Source organism: Rutidosis leptorrhynchoides, chromosome 2 (assembly GCF_046630445.1).
Source record: "Rutidosis leptorrhynchoides isolate AG116_Rl617_1_P2 chromosome 2, CSIRO_AGI_Rlap_v1, whole genome shotgun sequence".
NCBI classification, from domain to species: Eukaryota; Viridiplantae; Streptophyta; class Magnoliopsida; order Asterales; family Asteraceae; genus Rutidosis; species Rutidosis leptorrhynchoides.
The window spans coordinates 46,313,335-46,336,467 of NC_092334.1; the positions used below are offsets into that span (position 1 = coordinate 46,313,335).

The following is a 23,133-nucleotide window of genomic DNA, read 5'->3' on the forward strand; positions in this document are numbered from 1 at the left end:
AATTGTCGCTAAAAAATTAGGGCATAAAGACGTATCACATTAAGGTTGAATAAATAAGTAAATATGATGAGTTTATATGTTTAAAATGTACTCATATGATATAATCATATTTAAGAGGGTAAATATGTTATTATTAAAGTTAAGAAGGGTATATATGATAAAAACCTTAAATAAATAATAAAATATTTAATTAATGTTAATGACATCATCAAGATTGCTTAGATTTTTTTCTTTTTATTTTTGATTTTTTGTTAACAAAGGAAATAGCCTAATAATGACATCATCATTATAGAATTTTAATAGAAACTATATATATATATATATATATATATATATATATATATATATATATATATATATATATATATATATATATATATAGTGGTAGGATCAAGAGGGAAGTAACCAATCGGGGGGAAGCGGGGGGAAGCAAAAACTTTTTTTTTTCTTTTCGTTTTTTGAAAAAACTTTGTTCACGAACATTATAGATGGGATGAAAATATGAACATTTAGTAGAGACACTTTGTGATAAATGTTTTTATTTTGGAGGGAAAACGCTTGAAGAAGTAATATATAACAATTATCGTGTTTTTCGAGCGTATGTTGAGGTTTTAGCTATTGGGGTTTAGATATTAAGGTTTAGATATTAGGGTTTATAGGGTTTAGATATTAGGGTTTAGAAATTTAGGGTTTAGGGTTTAGATTTAGGATTTAGATTGAGTTTTTAACACGAACAGTTTAGAGTTTAGGGTTTAGGGTTTGGTGTTTTGGGTTTATGGAATAAACCCAAAACCCTAAACCCTAAATTCTAAATCAGGTTAAATTTTACTTTACAAAACATGAAAAAAAAAACGTTCATATTCTTCACGAACAATATTATCTTGAATGTTATTTTTGTCGATCGTTTTCCCGCCTAAATAATAACATTCATTACGAAGTGTCTCTTCTAAATGTTCATATTTTCGTGTGATTTTGATGCCGGAAAAAAAAATCCAAAAAAACGAAATTTTTTTTTTCTTCCCCCCGCTTCCCCCCGATTGGTTACTTCCCCATTGATCCTGCCCCTATATATATATATATATATATATATATATATATATATATATATATATATATATATATATATATATATATATATATATATATATATATATATATATATATATATATATATATTTGACACAGTTGATCAGTGATCAATCATGCTTTTTAGCGCATTAAGATCCATAATCCGACCCGTATCAAGAACTATATGTGTTTCTCGGTCTATTACAACAACCTCTTCCTATTTCTCTAAGCCGTTGTTTTCTGCTACCTGCAACAACGAGTTACGTCCACTTTTTGGCTCAATTCACCAGAGCCACTCGTGTTGGATACCTACATCAGTAAGGTCAATACAAAGCCTAACAGATACCCGCTTACCTAAGAGAAGGCCCGTTGATAAGCCTCGTAGGAAAAGGGCTAGCTTGAAGCCTAAAGGTTAGTCCTTATTTCCCATATGATTGACTTTTTCTTCATTTAGTTGGACTTTCTAAAGATGCCATTGATCATTTTCGGGTTTGTTGAGTGTTTAGTGAACTTGATTATTCAGACTTGTGTGACGACCCAAAAATTTCTGACTAAATTTAAACTTAATCTTTATATGATTTCGATACAATAAGCAAAGTATGTAATGTTGAGTCTAGAAAATTTTGAAACGATGTTCATATATTTATTTGACCTTCGACTGCTCTCGACGATTCAAGAACAATTAATTGTAAATAGATATGTGTGTATGTATATATAAATAATAATTCGAAATATAATTTGAAGTATTATATGTTGTTGTTATTAAAAATTAATAAAATAAAAATAGGATATTATAATAATTATTATTTAAAATATATCTCTATATATAAATAAAGTATATTAAAAATAAATACTAAATGATTGTAATACTCGTTTGATGTTTCGATTGATATTAAGCAAGTTAAATTCAAACTTATGTAATTTTAAAATAAACGATAATACGAAAATGAGTTCTATAAATTTTAGACTTATTAAAAATGTATTTAGAAACTATTTGTTAAGTTTTAACACATTTTATATTTCACCCATAAATGAGAGGGACAATTGATGTAATTTTTATTTAACAAATTAAGGATCGAATTTTATACCATAATGACCAAAATAAATAAATATAGTTAATTTAAAAATATGGGATTTTTCTGAAGACTCTTATCCGCTACTGATTAACAACGGAGCACGATATATTACCCGAGTTAAAAGTGTCTGCAAGTAATAGTTAACTATCCGTGATAATCTGCATTATGAATCATATTCCTGTGAATTTGAATTATTTAGTAAGACTCACTGTTTATGATTGATAATTTATCTAACTTCATATATATATATATATATATATATATATATATATATATATATATATATATATATATATACTAACATACACATACCTATTAATATGTACGATTGATTCTAAATGTTAATTATTGAGAACATGTTACTGGTGATACAATTTGTTTCTTTTAAATTGTGGAGCACACATGCTACTGTTCTTGATTGATTTTTGATGTTTTATATATACATAGGCATATCACCATACATACATAATGTATTACTTAATTTTTTTTTCCGATTCACGCGCACATACTACAACACTTGTAATTTTAAATTCCTTCTTTCTTCTAAACCCATTTAACCATCATCACCTTCATCAAGCCTTCGAACCACCACCATATTTCGCCATCATTCGAAACCAGTTCAAGAACATCCACTTTCAACCATCGATATTCTACAACCACCATGACACATCGAGCACCATATTATTACCACCACCTTGATCAACCACTTTTCTCTCCTCTCCATGGTTACCAACTGTAACATCCTCAATCGGGCCTAGATGTAAGATTACTAAATTGTCCTTAAGTTGGTGTTGTGATATTATATGCTTTTATTTTATTTAATTATTATTATTATTATTATTTAATAATGTGATTAGGACCAGTTTGTGACAAAGGTCACAGAACATGTTTGTTTATTTAATTTGGACTTCGTTTGGGTTGCCAAATGATGTACGAAAGATATCAGATAACTGATAAATACCCGTGAGTTACACAGTATGGGATTTAATCCCAAATAATAGACTGATGTCTATCCCCATCTTGCATTTTCCAGAAATTTCCCAAAACACTCTCGTACCTTCCTTTCACCTACAATCAAACCCTAATTTCTAATCCTTGTTTTAGAGCTCGAATCATTTACATCTTTGTGTTCCTTGTGATTCACTGATTCTTTCAAGGTAAGAATCACAAGTTTTCATGCTTTAATCTTCAGGAAAATGGGGTTTTTGTGTTAGTTTTTATAAAGTGTGTATTTTGGGTCAAAGTGGTTAGATTTGATGTTGTTTGAGTCCAAATCTTGTGGGTTTATGTTTCTTAATGTATAGTGTCTTTGATTTGGTCAGTTTTGAGGTCATAATCGAGCTCTAGAGCAAGAATTGGTCGATTTTGGGTGATACCCATCACTTTGCTGCTGTTGCAGCTGATGAACTACCTTCGGCCGATGGTTGTTGACCATCGACCGATGGTGAGGGACGATCGGTCGGTGGACAAGACCATCGACCGATGGTGTATGACTTCTGACCAGCGGATGTAATTTTGACAATCGACCGATTGGGGGAGACCATCGACCGATGGTGTGTCGACGATCGGCCGATGGATGGGACCATCGACCGATGGTCTTAGACAGTGAAAATATTATTAAGTGTTAAGCAAAAAAAAATTAGCGGATACTTTTTCTGACAAAAATTTTTAATATTGTGTTATTTGGTGTTAATGGACAATAACTAACTTGGTTTGCCTTATGTTCAGGTGAAAAAGATAAGGAAGCCGCTCAGTAGTAGATTATCTGAGCTGGTTGCTGGTAATTGGTGAGTGGGACTAACTGGAGTTTATAGTATATAGAAACATGTTATATTATGATTGCCATGCTTGTTAGATATACTTATTGTTATGGTTAGTTACTACTTGTGATGACTGCATGTTAGTTGATGCTTGTCTGCTGGAGCCCGGTGCGTCCTTATTGTGTGGTAGCCTCGGTAGGAGAGATCAACCTGCGGGTTGGGTTCCTCATGTGGTAGCCTAGACAATCGAGGTGTATATATATGTGAATGACGCGTTCGTCGCGTGTGGATTATATATATACACACGGTGGTGGAGGAACTTCTGGTAAGCCCCAGTCCGATCAGCTGGTGGTTAATGGTTTGGCCGAGCCGCCAGAGTCTCTGTAGATGGCACTTGGGTGATGTTTGTGTGTTAGACTATTGTGACATGATTAGTATAACACTTATGTATGCTATGGTCTGTAGTTAGTCGTACTCACTTAGCTTCGTGCTAATTCCCCTCCATCTCCTCCCTGCAGATTGTTAGCTTTTGTAGATAGTGCTTTTGGGAGAAGACGGGCATGATGATGTTATGTTTGACAGGGTTAACTCTGATGTGGTCTTTTAGAATATGAACCATGTACTTTTGATAACAGAATGTATTTACGTCTCTTCCTGTTAATATGTAAATTGTTTTAATGACACGTGACATCGGTTTGTACAAATGTCGATATCGTATTTAATTAATATTATGCTTCCGCCACGTATAAAAAAAAAATCAGCGGTGTCACAAGTTGGTATCAGAGCTTAGTTTGGCAGCATGCGCATTGTGATCTAAATGTCATGTTCCCAAACTTAGAAGAGTCATGTCAAACATAATATGCTGGAGATGGGTTAAGTGAGTATTAGGACAGGATATGTGTTAGTTGTTCGTACTAACAGAATTTATACTAAGCTTTGGTGTGAGTTGGAGTGTTGTGGTAATGCAGTAATGGCAGATAATCAAGCAACCGCTACTGGCCCTACTGTCCCTGGAACTGGTACTTTTAGAGCCCCTGACGAAGATGGACATGTGTCTTCAGAAGAAGAAACTTCTCAAGAAGTAATAGAACTTCAAAGTCGGTTATTAGAAGCTCAAGAGAAAATCAAAGAATTAGAACAAGAACGGGCGCAATGGAACCCTAATACCACTGCGTTGAACACAACCTTTCCTCCTAACTTTTATACTCAAGCTGGTGGCAGTTTTCAGTCACAGTTTCCTCAAACCACCTATCAAAACCTCGCAATGCCATTCCCGTTTAACCAGACTTTTCCTAATCAAATGATGTACCCATTTCAAGTCCCTGAGACAAGAAAGAAGTGTACCTATAAACAGTTTATGGACTGCAAACCTCCTGAGTACAGTGGTCACACAAACCTTACAATGACCCTTAATTGGCTAAGAGAAGTAGAGAGAGCATTGGAAGCATGTTTTTGTGAGCCCGAATCTATGGTACTGTTTGCTAGTAGGCTTCTCAAAGGTGAAGCAATGGAGTGGTGGGATTCTATTACTGCATATTTACCCAAAGAACAGATCAGTCAGATAACTTGGGAACAGTTCGCTGCTAAGGTTCGTGAGCAGTATTGTTCTGAGTATGTGTGATGACCCGAAAATTTCTGATCAAATTTAAACTTAATCTTTGTATGATTAACATTTCTGACGCGATAAGCAAAGTCTGTAAAACTGAATCTAAAAAATTTTGAACTACTTTCATATATTCAAATACCTTTCAGTTGTTTTCGATGATTCGCGAACAATTATATGTAAATAGATACATATATACTATAACTTGAAAAGGTAACAATGTATTAATTGTTTGATACCGTACATTAAACTTATTGGTTTAAATATCTATTTGAATATATATGATAAGTTGAAATATTTATTATTAAAATTTATTTATAAATAACTTCCAATGTGTATTTAAAAACTCATTTATGTATATTAAAAAGATATATACATATATATAATTTCAAGTTATTTAGTAAACGATAGTAACATTCGTTTATTAATTCGTTTGATATTTAGATAAGTTAACTAAAGCATTTAAGATGAACCAGTAAAACACTAATTTGCTACAGTATTTTCAAATTGCTACAGTACCCAAAATGCTACAGTGTTTTCGAAAATCACTATTTGCTACAGTGAATTGCTACAGTAAAACACTATTTCAAAATGTAAATGTATGTAATATATATATTAACAAATAGCGAGACGATGATTTATAAAAGTAAATGACCAAAACACTCAAATGTATAAGTTATACCTCGAGTGGTATAGTTTATGGATGATTTAAGACTATATTTTGATAAAGGTACGATTCACGAAACGTAAAGTACAAGTTTTCTCAGTATACGAAAGGACGTTCGAAAAATCGAAACCGGGACATAAGTCGAGTGATGACGTACGACTTATTGGAACGAAAATTACAAGTCAACTATGCACGTGAATTTAATATAATATATAATTAATTATATAAATTATATATAAATATAATATTATGTCGACAAAGATAAAAACAAACGAACCAGGCTGGTGACAGTTGGCCATGCGATCGCATGGCCGTATGCCTATGAAACCATGCGATCGCATGGTGGGTGATGGTGGCTCAAATCTATAAATTCGCCCGATTTTGTTTCAGTTCTTCATTTTCTTTTATATTTATCTCTGTATTATTATTATTATTATTATTATTATTATTATATTATTATTATTAATATTATTATTATTATTATTATTATTATTATTAATCTTAATATTTTTAGTAATATTATACATAAAATATTATGACGAGGTTATGAGCGTGTCACTTTCAAAATGGTTTTCGAGCGGGATAGAGCTAAGGAAATTATGGGTTATTGCCAAGGAGGTTATGGGTAATGTTCGGGGGTATATTTATGAATCAAACATAGTTTTATCATCTCCGTTGTGTCTACGTACTTTTCTACAATATTGAATCTCAATATTGATACGTTGAGATCTACGGTTATTTGGTAATCCGAGTTTCGATCACATTTTGGTGAACGACTTTATATGCTGCTAAGGTGAGTTTCATATGATCCCTTTTACCCTTTACATTTTTGGGCTGAGAATACATGCAAATGCTTTAATAACTGTTTTACAATAATTATAAAGTGTGAGTTTCATTGCTCCCTTTTTAATTGCTTTTGCAATATATATTTTTGGGCTGAGAATACATGCAATTTATTTTAAACGCAATGGATACAAGTACATACTTAATTCTACACTGAGTTTGAACCGAAAATCCCTTAGCTTTGGTAACTAGTAGCTGCCAATACATAGGATATGGACTGGTGGGCGCGAATAACAGTATATGGATCCATAGGGCTTGACATCCCCGTCCGAGCTAGAGCGCTAGCCTTTTAATGGACGTGTGTTATTTGAGTTTAGGACACGTTGGTTTGCGTGTATTAAAACGAATGGGGTATTTATCATTATAACATTAAAGCTTAGTTACCAGGGTGCTCTGTTACGTAGAATCTATTGACAAACTTTTGATAAACGTTTCTGGATGAAACAACTGAAATCTTGTGATCCACCTTTATATACAGATTATGCGAAACATACAAACTATGAACTCACCAACCTTTGTGTTGACACTTGTTAGCATGTTTATTCTCAGGTTTCCTAGAAGTATTTCGCTGTTTGCTTATATGATAGACAAGCTATGTGCATGGAGTCTTACATGGCATATTTTTCAAGAAACGTTGCATTCACCAAATCATCACCATGTATCTTATTTTGACTGCATTGTCAACGGAAGTACTGTTGTAAACTATTATTTACAGTGATTGTCTATATGTAGAAATCATCAGATGTCGAAAACCTTTGATTTAAATATTCATATTTGGTTTGCCTTTTCAAAAGAATGCAATGTTTATAAAACGTATCATATAGAGGTCAAATACCTCGCAATGAAATCGATGAATGACGTGTTCGTCCATATGGATTTGGAGCCATCGTCACAGTATGAGATGGAAAGATTGAAAACTGAGTTTCTAAGTATGAAGATGACTGAAAGTATGACGATTGATGAGGTTTTCAGAGATTTTACATCTAAGTTAAGGTTCGTTCAACAGTGGGTACCAACTGAGAAAGATAAGATTCAGCATTTTATGCGGGTGATTAAGCCAGAATATAGAACAGTTGCGAGATTTGCAACCACGTTGGCACAGGCTCATGAGATGGCGAAGATTACTGAAGGTGATATAATGGCAGCAAAAAGAGAAAGTTCGAGAAGTGGATCTTTTGGGGGTAAATCAGAAGGTCAATCGGGTGTACAGTCAAATCAGAAGTCGAGTAAGCAATCCGATTTTCGTGGTAAAAAGTCAGGCGGGTTTAAACAGAAAAGTAAGTCTGGTATTAGTGGATCAAGTTCAAGTCAGTCTGGGTGGTGTAATGTTTGTAAGTCAACCCATACCGGCCCGTGTTCTCCAATGACCAGAAGGTGTTTGAAATGTGGAGTGTTAGGTCATGAATTAACCGCTTGTTCTTTTAAGTCTAATGTTTGTTGGATTTGCCATCAAGAGGGGCATAGATCAGCAAATTGTCCATCTGTGTCAAGATCCGGTTCTGGGGCAGGGTCAGGAGCAAGGTCAGTTACTTCTGGGGGATCTTCTGCTTCTACTGCCAGGCAGAAGAGAACGAATCCTCCAACAGCAGAGGCAAGGGCGTTTTAGATGACGGTAGACGCTACAACCGCTACCGATGACGTCATTACCGGTATGTTCTTGGTTAATTCCTTGCCAGCTCGTGTGTTATTTGATTCTGGAGCAAATCGTTCTTTTATGTCCTTAGGCTTCTGTAATAAGTTGAAGTTGCCTGTTAGGATGTTAGATGAGCCTTTGGGAATAGAAGTAGCTGATGGTAAAATGGTTCCATGCACATCATCTGTGTCTGGAATTACCATCGAAATCGACGGCCATTCCTTCCCTTTAACCTGTTTGTTGATGCCTATACCTAGCTTTGATGTAGTCATAGGTATGAACTGGTTAAGAGCTAATAGGGCTAATATTAAGTGTGATAAGAAGATGATTTCTTTCCGTTTGGCCGACGGATCCCGAGTGATAGCTAGGGGAGAGCGCAGTGGACTTAACTTCCCTATGGTTTCCCTAATGAAAGCTCAGAAGGCAATAACGAAAGGGTGTGATTCATTCTTAGCCTACGTGATTGATGTTAAGAAAGAGAAGAAGCAGGTGACCGATATTTCCATTGTGTCTGAATTTCCAGAAGTATTTCCAGATGATTTACTAGGGTTACCTCCAGTACGTGAAGTAGAGTATAAAATTGATTTGGTTCCAGGTGCTACGCCAGTTGCAAAAGCTCCTTACAGATTAACTCCGTCAGAAATCCGAGAAATGATGTCTCAGATTCAGGAACTGTTAGATAAGGGGTTTATCCGACCAAGTTCTTCACCGTGGGGTGCTCCTGTTTTGTTTGTGAAAAAGAAAGATGGGTCGCTTCGTATGTGTATAGATTACCGCAATTTGAATAAGAGAACAATCAAGAATAAGTATCTGTTACCAAGAATAGATGACTTATTTGATCAGTTACAGGGTGCTTCCTACTTTTCAAAGATTGATTTACGTTCAGGGTAACATCAGGTACGTGTTGCAGAGGGTGATATACCGAAAACAGCGTTCAGAACTAGATATGGTCATTATGAATTTTTAGTTATGCCATTTGGGTTAACAAACGCGCCAGTAGTGTTTATGGATCTCATGAACAGGGTGTGTCGACAGTATCTTGACAAGTTTGTGATTGTCTTCATAGATGATATCTTGATATATTCGAAAACTGAGAAAGATCATGCTACACATTTGAGATTGGTATTAGAACTTCTGAAACAGGAACAGTTGTACGCTAAGTTATCTAAGTGTGAATTTTGGTTGCGGGAAGTACAGTTTCTGGGTCATGTGATTTGTGAACAGGGTATTAAAGTAGATCAGTCTAAGATAGAGGCCGTAATGAATTGGAACTCACCGAAAATGTCGACAGAAATTAAGAGTTTTCTGGGTTTAGCAGGTTATTACCGCCGATTTATCAAAGACTTCTCTAAAATAGCAGGTCTGTTGAATAAGTTAACTAGAAAAGATGTAGCCTTTCGATGGACTGATGAACAAGAAAAGGCTTTTCAGACTCTCAAACAGTTGTTATGTCAAGCGCCGATTTTAGCTTTACCAGAGGGAACATAAGACTTTGTAGTTTACTGTGATGCGTCACGAGCAGGTCTGGGTTGCTTTTTGATGCAGAGAAATAAGGTTATAGCGTATGCTTCACGACAGTTGAAGAATCATGAACGAAACTACCCTACTCACGATTTAGAGTTAACTGCAGTTGTGTTTGCTTTGAAGCTTTGGAGACATTATTTGTATGGTACACATTGTGAAATATATACAGATCATAAGAGTCTTCAATATATCTTTTCGCAGAAAGAATTAAATATGCGTCAACGTCGATGTTTAGAACTGATTAAAGACTACGATTGTGAGATTAAGTACCATCCGGGTAAAGCAAATGTGGTCGCAGATGCTCTGAGTTGTAAGAAAACAGTCGAAAATGCCAAATTTATGAGAATTGAGATAGTTTCAGACTTGATTGATCGATTGAAAACCGTACAGTTAGTAGCTTTGAATGACGAAAACCTAAAGACTGAACAAATGACCAAAAGAAAATTTGACCTATGCAATGATTCTAGAGGATTAAAGACCTATAAAGATCAAATTTGGGTGCCTATGCTTGGAGATTTGAGGGATTTAATCCTTATTGAAGTGCATAAATCGAGATTATCAGTGCATCCAGGTATTACTAAGATGTATAGAGACTTGAAAACATTGTATTGGTGGCCGACAATGAAGACAGATGTTGCAGGTTTCGTTGAGAAATGTCATATTTGTGCGCAAGTTAAGGCAGAACATCAGAAACCATACGGATCTCTACGACAGTTAGAAATTCCTCAGTAGAAATGGGATCATATAACGATGGATTTTCAAACAACCGCCACAATCACGGTTGTAAACCACCACGCAAATCTACAACCTACAGCAGCTACTCGTATTTATTTATTATCTTTTTTTTCTTTTCTTTCAAGCTCTAAACCTACAACCGTTTGCTGTTTCTGATTAATGCTACTGCTACACGCTTGCAACCTGCACGATATAGATCGAAGGCTAATGCTGCTATATTTTTTTTTTAGAAACCCAGAACTGTAGCTGCTGTACAATATTTTTCTGTGAGGTAACCTTAAATAAAAATGATATTTAGAATGACGAAGATGATGATGCAAATTGATGATGATAAACGTATATAAAGATGATGATGGTGATAATGGTTTGCGAGTTAAGGTGATGATAGGATAACAAAGAAGATAATGATTATGATTTGAAGATGATGAGGTGATGATTAAGAGATGATGATGATTCGTGAATGGCAAGAATGAAGTGAGAAAGCGATGATAAGTGATAACGTTTGATTTTAGATGATGAAGAAGAAAAACTGACAGATAGATACAAGTTATGTATTTTAATTCGGAGATTAAATCAGTAACGAAGTAACAGCTGAGTGGTAAGGAGGTGTGTTGAGAACCGAGAGGTCTGGGGTTCGATTCTAGGCCGGGGCATATATTTTTTTTAAAAACATTAGCGTGCTGGGCTGCTATTTGGGCTTCCATTTATAATCAGGCTTGAATTATTGTTGTTGGGCCGTATAAGTAGTTGGGCCGAGATGTTTTGCTGGGGGACGTACGAGTTATGAAGATTGAAGAAAGAAAAATGGAAACAGATTATTTCGGGTTAATTAAAATTTGGATGGGTTTATATTCAGAAAAGTAACAATGGACGAGTGGTTTGTGTGTTGGTTGTGTGAGCGAGAGGTCTCGGGTTCGAGTCCCGTTCGCGGCAGTTTTCTTTTTAAAGCATCTTTTGAAGTAGTTTTTCATATCAAAATTATTATTATTATTATTATTATTATTATTATTATTATTATTATTATTATTATTATTATTATTATTATTATTATTATTGTTATTGTTATTATTATTATTATTATTATTATTATTATTATTATTATTATTATTATTATTATTATTATTATTATTATTATTATCATTATTATTATTATGGTTGTTATTAGTTAATGTTATTATTATTAAGAATATCATTATTATTACTATCATAATTCAAGTATTATTATCATATTAATACCATTATATAAATATTAATATCATTGCTAATATTATTATTAGCATTAGTACTAGTATTATCATTTAAAAATTATTAGTATTAACATTATTAATATTATTATTATTAGTATTATTATTATAGTAGTATTACCGTTACTATTATTAGTATGATTACGAATATGTTAATAACGTCTATATTATAAAGATACTAATAAAAAGCTGTTGTGGTAAAATTCTAGAAAATAGTTATGAAATTTTATGAATACAGATGCAGTTATGAATATGACTATGAAATTAAGTTATAGGAACTATAGTTATAAGTTAGAAATTCAAAAATGATGTTTATGATAAATCTGATTATTATTACTAACACTGTTATTATTATCGTTATTATCATTACTAAGATTATCATTATTAATAGTGTTATTATTATTATTATTAGGATTATTACTAAAATTATTATTTTGTTTTTCATTAAAAACTATCATTATTGTCATTATCAGTATTACCTATACCATTCTTATTATAAATAATTACGTTTATGAAAGTAAAAGTTTTGAAGATATTATTAAAGTTATAAGTATATTTTAATTATATTAACAATAATTATATAAATATTTATATATAACAAGCTAGGTATTGTTATAAAAATATTAATCAAATATATATTAATATAACTATATAAATATTAAACATCTTGAATATATACACAAACTAAATATATATAATATATAATTTAAGATATAAAATATAAACTTATTCGATTACAATTATGTGTATTAATAAATATCCAAATGATATAGGTTCGTGAATCCGAGGTCAACCCTGCATTATTCAATGTCGTCATATGTATTTTTACTACAAAATACAGTATCGTGAGTTTCATTTGCTCCCTTTTTAGCAGCTTTTGCAATATATATTTTGGGACTGAGAATACATGCACTGCTTTTATAAATGTTTTACGAAATAGACATAAGTAATTGAAAACTACATTATATGGTTGGATTATTAAACCGAATATCTCCCTTCAAGTCTGGTAACCTAAGAATTAGGGAAATGGCCCCTAATTGACGCGAATCCTAAAGATAGATCTATTGGGCCTAACTACCCCCATTCAGGTTATGGATGGCTTTAGTACTTCGAGATTAATATTATACAGACGAGAGGTTCTGTTTGGGGATATTCTATGCGTTAAAGTTAACGTCGGTTACCAGGTGTTCAATCCATAAGAATGATTTTATCTCTATGCTGTGCGAAATGCCTGCTATGAAATTATGTTTATGAAGAATGGAAATAAAAATCTTGTGGTCTATTATATTATTGGAAATGATTGATTATGATAAACTAATGAACTCACCAACCTTTTGGTTGACACTTTAAAGCATGTTTATTCTCAGGTATGAAAGAAATCTTTCGCTGTGCATTTGCTCATTTTAGAGATATTACTTGGAGTCATTCATGACATATTTCAAAAGACGTTGCATTCGAGTCATTGAGTTTTCCAAGATTTTTATCAAGTCAATTATAGTTGGATATATTATGAAATGGTATGCATGCTGAAATGTCCCGTTCTTATTGATTAAAAACGTTCCATATTAATTGATTTTGTTGCGAGGTTTTGACCTCTATATGAGACGTTTTTCAAAGACTGCATTCATTTTAAAATAAATCATAACCTTTATTTCATCAATAAAGGTTTAAAAAGCTTTACGTAGATTATCAAATAATGATAATCTAAAATATCCTGTTTACATACGACCATTACATAATGGTTTACAATACAAATATGTTACAACGAAATAAGTTTCTTGAATGCAGTTTTTACACAATATCATACAAGCATGGACTCCAAATCTCGTCCTTATTTAAGTATGCGACAGCGGAAGCTCTTAATAATCACCTGAGAATAAACATGCATAAAACGTCAACAAAAATATTGGCGAGTTATAGGTTTAACCTATATATTATCAAATCATAATAATAGACCACAAGATTTCATATTTCAATATACATCCCATACATAGAGATAAAATTCATTCATATGGTGAACACCTGGTAACCGACATTAACAAGATGCATATAAGAATATCCCCTATCATTCTGGGAAATCCTTCGGACATGATAAAAACGAATTCGAAGTACTAAAGCATCCGGTACTTTGGATGGGGTTCGTTAGGCCCAATAGATCTATCTTTAGGATTCGCGTCAATTAGTAGATTGGTTTACTAATTCTTAGGCTACCAAGCAAAAGGGGCATATTCGGCTTCGATCATTCACCCATATAATGTAGTTTCATTTACTTGTGTCTATTTCGTAAAACATTTATAAAACTGCATGTATTCTCATCCCAAAATATTAGATTTTAAAAGTGGGACTATAACTCACTTTCACAGATTTTTACTTCGTCGGGAAGTAAGACTTGGCCACTGGTCGATTCACGAACCTATAACAAATATGTACATATATATCAAAGTATGTTCAAAATATATTTACAACACTTTTAATACATTTTGATGTTTTAAGTTTATTAAGTCAGATGTCCTCGTTAGTAACCTACAACTAGTTGTCCACAGTTAGATGTACAGAAATAAATCGATATATATTATCTTGAATCAATCCATGACCCAGTGTATACACGTCTCAGGCTATATCACAACTCAAAGTATATATATTTTTGGAATCAACCTCAACCCTGTATAGCTGACTCCAACATTACTGCATATAGAGTGTCTATGGTTGTTCCAAATAATATATATACATGGGTCGATATGATATGTCAAAATATTTGCATACGTGTCTATGGTATCTCAAGATTACATAATATATTAGAATACATGTATAATACAATATAAGTTAGCTAGGATATGATTTGTATAGAATTGTTAATATTTCCCGTAGCTACAAAAATCAAAAAATATCCAATCTTGTTTTACCCATAACTTCTTCATTTTAAATCCGTTTTGAGTGAATAAAATTGCTATGGTTTCATATTGAACTCTATTTTATGAATATAAACAGAAAAAGTATAGGTTTATAGTCATAAATATAAGTTACAAGTCATTTTTGTAAGAGGTAGTCATTTCAGTCGAAAGAACGACGTCTTGATGACCATTTTGAAAAACATACTTCCACTTTGAGTTTAACCATGATTTTTGGATATAGTTTCATGTTCATAAGAAAAATTATTTTCCCAGAAGAACAACTTTTAAATCAAAGTTTATCATAGTTTTTAATTATCAAACCCAAAACAGCCCGCGGTGTTACTACGACGGCGTATGTCCAGTTTTACGGTGTTTTTTGTGTTTCCAGGCTTTAAATCATTAAGTTAGCATATCATATAGATATAGAACATGTGTTTAGTTGATTTTAAAAGTCAAGTTAGAAGGATTAACTTTTGTTTGCGAACAAGTTTAGAATTAACTAAACTATGTTCTAGTGATTTCAAGTTTAAACCTTCGAATAAGATAGCTTTATATGTATGAATCGAATGATGTTATGAACATCATTACTACCTCAAGTTTTGTGGATAAATCTACTGGAAAAGAGACAAATGGATCTAGCTTCAAAGGATCTTGGATGGCTTGAAAGTTCTTGAAGTAGAATCATGACACGAAAACAAGTTCAAGTAAGATTTCCACTCGAAATAAGGTTGTTATAGTTATAGAAATTGAATAAAAGTTTGAATATGAGTATTACCTTATATTAAAAAGATATCTTACTGTAAATAAGAAAGATTTCTTGAGGTTGGATGATCACTCTACAAGATTGAAAGTAAGCTAGCAAACTTGGAAGTATTCTTGATTTTATGAAACTAGAATTTGTAGAATTTATGAAGAACACTTAGAACTTGAAGATAGAACTTGAGAGAGATCAATTAGATGAATAAAATTGAAGAATGAAAGTGTTTATAGATGTTTTTGGTCGTTGGTGTATGGATTAGATATAAACGATATGTAATTTTGTTTTCATGTAAATTAGTCATGAATGATTACTCATATTTTTGTAATTTTATGAGATATTTCATGCTAGTTGCCAAATGATGGTTCTCACATGTGTTAGGTGACTCACATGGGCTGCTAAGATCTGATCATTGGAGTGTATATACCAATAATACATACATCTAAAAGCTGTGTATTGTACGAGTACGAATACGGGTGCATACGAGTAGAATTGTTGATGAAACTGAACGAGGATGTAATTGTAAGCATTTTTGTTAAGTAGAAGTATTTTGATAAGTGTTTTGAAGTCTTTCAAAAGTGTATGAATACATATTAAAACACTACATGTATATACATTTTAACTGAGTCGTTAAGTCATCGTTAGTCGTTACATGTAAGTGTTGTTTTGAAACCTTTAGGTTAACGATCTTGTTAAATGTTGTTAACCCAATGTTTATAATATCAAATGAGATTTTAAATTATTATATTATCATGATAATATGATTTATTAATATCTCTTAATATGATATATATACATTAAATGTCGTTACAACGATAATCATTACATATATGTCTCGTTTCAAAATCATTAAGTTAGTAGTCTTGCTTTTACATATGTAGTTCATTGTTAATATACTTAATGATATGTTTACTTATCATAATATTATGTTAACTATATATATATCCATATATATGTCATCATATAGTTTTTACAAGTTTTAACGTTCGTGAATCACCGGTCAACTTGGGTGGTCAATTGTCTATATGAAACTTATTTCAATTAATCAAGTCTTAACAAGTTTGAGTGCTTAACATGTTGGAAACACTTAATCATGTAAATAAAAATTTCATTTAATATATATATAAACATGGAAAAGTTCGGGTCACTACAGTACCTACCCGTTAAATAAATTTCGTCCCGAAATTTTAAGCAGTTGGAGGTGTTGACGTATCTTCTGGAAATAAATGCGGGTATTTCTTCTTCATCTGATCTTCTCATTCCCAGGTGAACTCGGGTCCTCTACGAGCATTCCATCGAACCTTAACAATTGGTATCTTGTTTTGCTTAAGTCTTTTAACCTCACGATCCATTATTTCGACGGGTTCTTCGATGAATTGAAGTTTTTCGTTGATTTGGATTTCATCTAACGGAATAGTGAGATCTTCTTTAGCAAAACATTTCTTCAATTTCAAGACGTGGAAAGTGTTATGTACAGCTGCGAGTTGTTGAGGTAACTCAAGTCGGTAAGCTACTGGTCCGACACGATCAATAATCTTGAATGGTCCAATATACCTTGGATTTAATTTCTCTCGTTTACCAAATCGAACAACGCCTTTCCAAGGTGCAACTTTAAGCATGACCATCTCTCCAATTTCAAATTCTATATCTTTTCTTTTAATGTCAGCATAGCTCTTTTGTCGACTTTGGGCGGTTTTCAACCGTTGTTGAATTTGGATGATCTTCTCGGTAGTTTCTTGTATTATCTCCGGACCCGTAATCTGTCTATCCCCCACTTCACTCCAACAAATCAGAGACCTGCACTTTTTACCATAAAGTGCTTCAAACGGCGCCATCTCAATGCTTGAATGGTAGCTGTTGTTGTAGGAAAATTCTGCTAACGGTAGATGTCGATCCCAACTGTTTTCGAAATTAATAACACATGCTCGTAGCATGTATTCAAGCGTTTGTATCGTCCTTTCACTCTGCCCATTAGTTTGTAGATGATAGGCAGTACTCATGTCTAGATGAGTTCCTAATGCTTGCTGTAATGTCTGTCAGAATCTTGAAATAAATCTGCCATCCCTATCAGAGATAATAGAGATTGGTATTCCATGTCTGGAGATGACTTCCTTCAAATACAGTCGTGCTAACTTCTCCATCTTGTCATCTTCTCTTATTGGCAGGAAGTGTGCTGATTTGGTGAGACGATCAACTATTACCCAAATAGTATCAAAACCACTTGCAGTCCTTGGCAATTTAGTGATGAAATCCATGGTAATATTTTCCCATTTTCATTCTGGGATTTCGGGTTGTTGAAGTAGACCTAATGGTTTCTGATGCTCAGCTTTGACCTTAGAACACGTCAAACATTCTCCTACATATTTAGCAACATCGACTTTCATACCCGGCCACCAAAAATGTTTCTTGAGATCCTTGTACATCTTCCCCGTTCCAGGATGTATTGAGTATCTGGTTTTATGAGCTTCTCTAAGTACCATTTCTCTCATATCTCCAAATTTTGGTACCCAAATCCTTTCAGCCCTATACCAGGTTCCGTCTTCCTGAATATTAAGATGCTTCTCCTATCCTTTGGGTATTTCATCCTTTAAATTTCCCTCTTTTAAAACTCCTTGTTGCGCCTCCTTTATTTGAGTAGTAAGGTTATTGTGAATCATTATATTCATAGATTTTACTCGAATGGGTTCTCTGTCCTTCCTGCTCAAGGCGTCGGCTACCACATTTGCCTTCCCCGGGTGGTAACGAATCTCAAAGTCGTAATCATTCAACAATTCAATCCACCTACGCTGCCTCATATTCAGTTGTTTCTGATTAAATATGTGTTGAAGACTTTTGTGGTCGTTATATATAATACTTTTGACCCCATATAAGTAGTGCCTCCAAGTCTTTAATGCAAAAACAACCGCGCCTAATTTCAAATCATGCGTCATATAATTTTGTTCGTGAATCTTCAATTATCTAGACGCATAAGCAATTACTTTCGTTCGTTGCATTAATACACAACCGAGACCTTGCTTTGAGGCGTCACAATATATCACAAAATCATCATTCCCTTCAGGTAATGATAATATAGGTGCCGTAGTTAACTTTTTCTTCAATAACTGAAACGCTTTCTCTTGTTCATCCTTCCATTCAAATTTCTTCCCTTTATGCGTTAATGCAGTCAAGGGTTTTGCTATTCTGGAAAAGTCTTGGATGAACCTTCTGTAGTAACCAGCTAGTCCTAAAAACTGGCGTATATGTTTCGGAGTTTTCGGGGTTTCCCACTTTTCAACAGTTTCTATCTTTGCCGGATCCACCTTAATACCTTCTTTGTTCACTATTATGAATCATAGTCCTGTGAATTTGAATTATTTAGTAAGACTCACTGTTTATGATTGATAATTTATCTAACTTCATATATATATATATATATATATATATATATATATACACACTAACATACACATACCTATTAATATACACGATTGATTCTAAATGTTAATTATTGAGAACATGTTACTGGTGATACAATTTGTTTCTTTTAAATTGTGGAGCACACATGCTACCGTTCTTGATTGATTTTTGATGTTTTATATATACATAGGCATATCACCATACATACATAATGTATTACTTAATTTTTTTTCCCCGATTCACACGCACATACTACAACACTTGTAATTTCAAATTCCTTCTTTCTTCTAAACCCATTTAACCATCATCACCTTCATCAAGCCTTCGAACCACCACCATCTTTCGCCATCATTCGAAACCCGTTCAAGAATACCCACCTTCAACCATCGATATTCTACAACCACCATGACACATCGAGCACCATATTATTACCACCACCGTGATCAACCATTTTTCTCTCCTCTCCATGGTTACCAACGAACACCATGAAGTCACCACCAAGATCCACCACCATGAAAACCTTATACCATCGATTAACTTTTCACCACTTCAACTACCATAGACTGCCACCCCAATCACCACCATCACACGATTTATTTATTTTGGATTCCTATTTTCAGTCATGGACTACCACAAATCACCATCATGTGAACTGCTACGCCATCTGTTCTTCTTCTGTTATTTTCAAACAACCGCCACAATCACGGTTGTAAACCACCACGCAAATCTACAACCTACAGCAGCTACTCGTATTTATTTATTTTTTTTTTCTTTTCTTTCAAGCTCTAAATCTACAACCGTTTGCTGTTTCTGATTAATGCTACTGCTACACGCTTGCAACCTACATGATATAGATCGAAGGCTAATGCTGATATATTGTTTTTAGAAACCCAGAACTGTAGCTGCTGTACAATATTTTTCTGTGAGGTAACCTTAAATAAAAATGATATTTGTGATGACGAAGATGATGATGAAAATTGATGACGATAAACGATATATAAAGATGATGATGGTGATAATGGGTTGCGAGTAAAGGTGATGATAGGATAACAAAGAAGATGATGATTATGATTTGAAGATGATGAGGTGATGATTAAGAGATGATGATGATTCGTGAATGTAAAGAATGAAGTGAGAAAGCGATGATAAGTGATGACGTTTGATTTTAGATGACGAAGAAGAAAAAATGACAGATAGATACAAGTTATGTATTTTAATTTGGAGATTAAATCAGTAACGAAGTAACAGCTGAGTGGTAAGGAGGTGTGTTGAGAACCGAGAGGTCTGGGGTTCGATTCTAGGCCAGGGCATATTTTTTTGTTGTTGAAACATTAGCGTGCTGGGCTGCTATTTGGGCTTCCATTTGTAACCAGGCTTGGATTATTGCTGTTGGGCCGTATAAGTAGTTGGACCGAGATGTTTTGCTGGGGGACGTACGAGTTATGAAGATTGAAGAAAGAAAAATGGAAATAGATTATTTCGGGTTAATTAAAATTTGGATGGGTTTATAGTCAGAAAAGTAACAATGGATGAGTGGTTTGTGTGTTGGTTGTGTGAGCGAGAGGTCTCGGGTTCGAGTCTCGTTCGCGGTAGTTTTCTTTTTAAGGCATCTTTTGAGGTAGTTTTTCATATCAAAATTATTATTATTATTATTATTATTATTATTATTATTATTATTATTATTATTATTATTATTATTATTATTATTATTATTATTATTATTATTATTATTATTATTATCATCATCATCATTATTATTATTATTATTATTATTATTATTATAATTATTATTATTATTATGGTTATTATTAGTTAATGTTATTATTATTAAGAATATCATTATTATTACTATCATAATACAAGTATTATTATCATATTAATATGATTATATAAATATTAATATCATTGTTAATATTATTATTAGCATTAGTACTAGTATTATCATTTAAAAATTATTAGTATTAACATTATTAATATTATTATTATTAGTATTATTATTATAGTAGTATTACCGTTACTATTATTAGTATGATTACGAATATGTTAATAACGTCTATATTATAAAGATAATAATAAAAAGCTGTTGTGGTAAAATTCTAGAAAATAGTTATGAAATTTTATGAATACAGATGCAGTTATGAATATGACTATGAAATTAAGTTATAGGAACTATAGTTATAAGTTAGAAATTCAAAATAGTTATTATTACTAACACTGTTATTATTATCGTTATTATCATTACTAAGATTATCATTATTAATAGTGTTATTATTATTATCATTAGGATTATTACTAAAATTATTATTTTGTTTTTCATTAAAAACTGTCATTATTGTTATTATCAGTATTACCTATACCATTATTATTATAAATAATTACGTTTATGAAAGTAAAAGTTTTGAAGATATTATTAAAGTTATAAGTATATTTTAATTATATTAACAATAATTATATAAATATTTATATATAACAAGCTAGGTATTGTTATAAAAATACTAATCAAATATATATTAATATAACTATATAAATATTAAACATCTTGAATATATACACAAACTAAATATATATAATATATAATTTAAGATATAATATATAATTTAAGATATAAAATATAAACTTATTCGATTACAATTATGTGTATTAATAAATATCCAAATGATATAGGTTCGTGAATCCGAGGTCAACCCTACATTATTCAATGTCGTCATATGTTTTTTTACTACAAAATACAGTATCGTGAGTTTCATTTGCTCCATTTTTAAATGCTTCTGCAATATATATTTTGGGACTGAGAATACATGCACTGCTTTTATAAATGTTTTACGAAATAGACACAAGTAATCGAAAACTACATTATATGGTTGGATTATTAAACCGAATATCGCCATTCAAGTCTGGTAACCTAAGAATTAGGGAAATGACCCCTAATTGACGCAAATCCTAAAGATAGATCTATTGGGCCTAACAACCCCCAATTCAGGTTATGGATGGCTTTAGTACTTCAAGATTAATATTATACAGACGAGAGGTTCTGTTTGGGGATATTATATGCGTTAAAATTAACGTCGGTTACCAGGTGTTCAATCCATATGAATGATTTTTATCTCTATGCCGTGCGAAATGCCTGCTATGAGATTATGTTTATGAAGAATAGAAATAAAAATCTTGTGGTCTATTATATTATTGGAAATGATTGATTATGATAAACTAATGAACTCACCAACCTTTTGGTTGACACTTTAAAGCATGTTTATTCTCATGTATGAAAGAAATCTTCCGCTGTGCATTTGCTCATTTTAGAGATATTACTTGGAGTCATTCATGACATATTTCAAAAGACGTTGCATTCGAGTCATTGAGTTTTTCAAGATTTTTATCAAGTCAATTATAGTTGGATATATTATGAAATGGTATGCATGCCGTCAACTTTCGATGTGATGAAAGTTTGTCTTTTCAAAACGAATGCAATGTTTGTAAAATGTATCATTTAGAGGTCAAGTACCTCGCGATGTAACCAAATGTAATGTATTCGTCCAGATGGATTAGGACGGGTTATGAAAACCATCTTTTGCAATAATTTGTTTTGCAATGCAACAAATTGGACTATTACGAGTTTGTGATTATCTAAGGTCTATAATCCTATGTTAAATGTTTTTGAAAATGTTGAATAACACAACCGTCCATAACTTCTATGCTGCAACTAATTACATGATGTTTATTTCAGACTTTTGCGCCGGTGATATCTCGTTTATACATCAAATTGCATGTCACGTCCTTGTAATTTTTTTAGCCTCCGGTGATCCTTCGATTTTACAAATGTTTCCTGGTGGTCCCTCCGTCTATTTTTCGTTAAAAAGTCCGTTAAGTGCCATCACATGATGCCGTTTAAGATAAATTAAACGTTATTAAACGACATCACTTGTTAATCACGTGATG

General features: G+C 32.6%; 1 protein-coding gene across 1 annotated transcript in view; it reads left to right on the plus strand.

Moving 5' to 3' along the window:
• The first annotated feature begins 1,202 nt into the window (after positions 1 to 1,202).
• Positions 1,203 to 23,133, plus strand: part of LOC139890817 (uncharacterized) — a 144,155-nt gene continuing 122,224 nt past the window's right edge. Inside the window, exon 1 of the mRNA XM_071873732.1 lies at positions 1,203 to 1,479. Coding sequence (XP_071729833.1) covers positions 1,203 to 1,479 — 277 coding nt within the window. The remainder of the gene's footprint in view (positions 1,480 to 23,133) is intronic.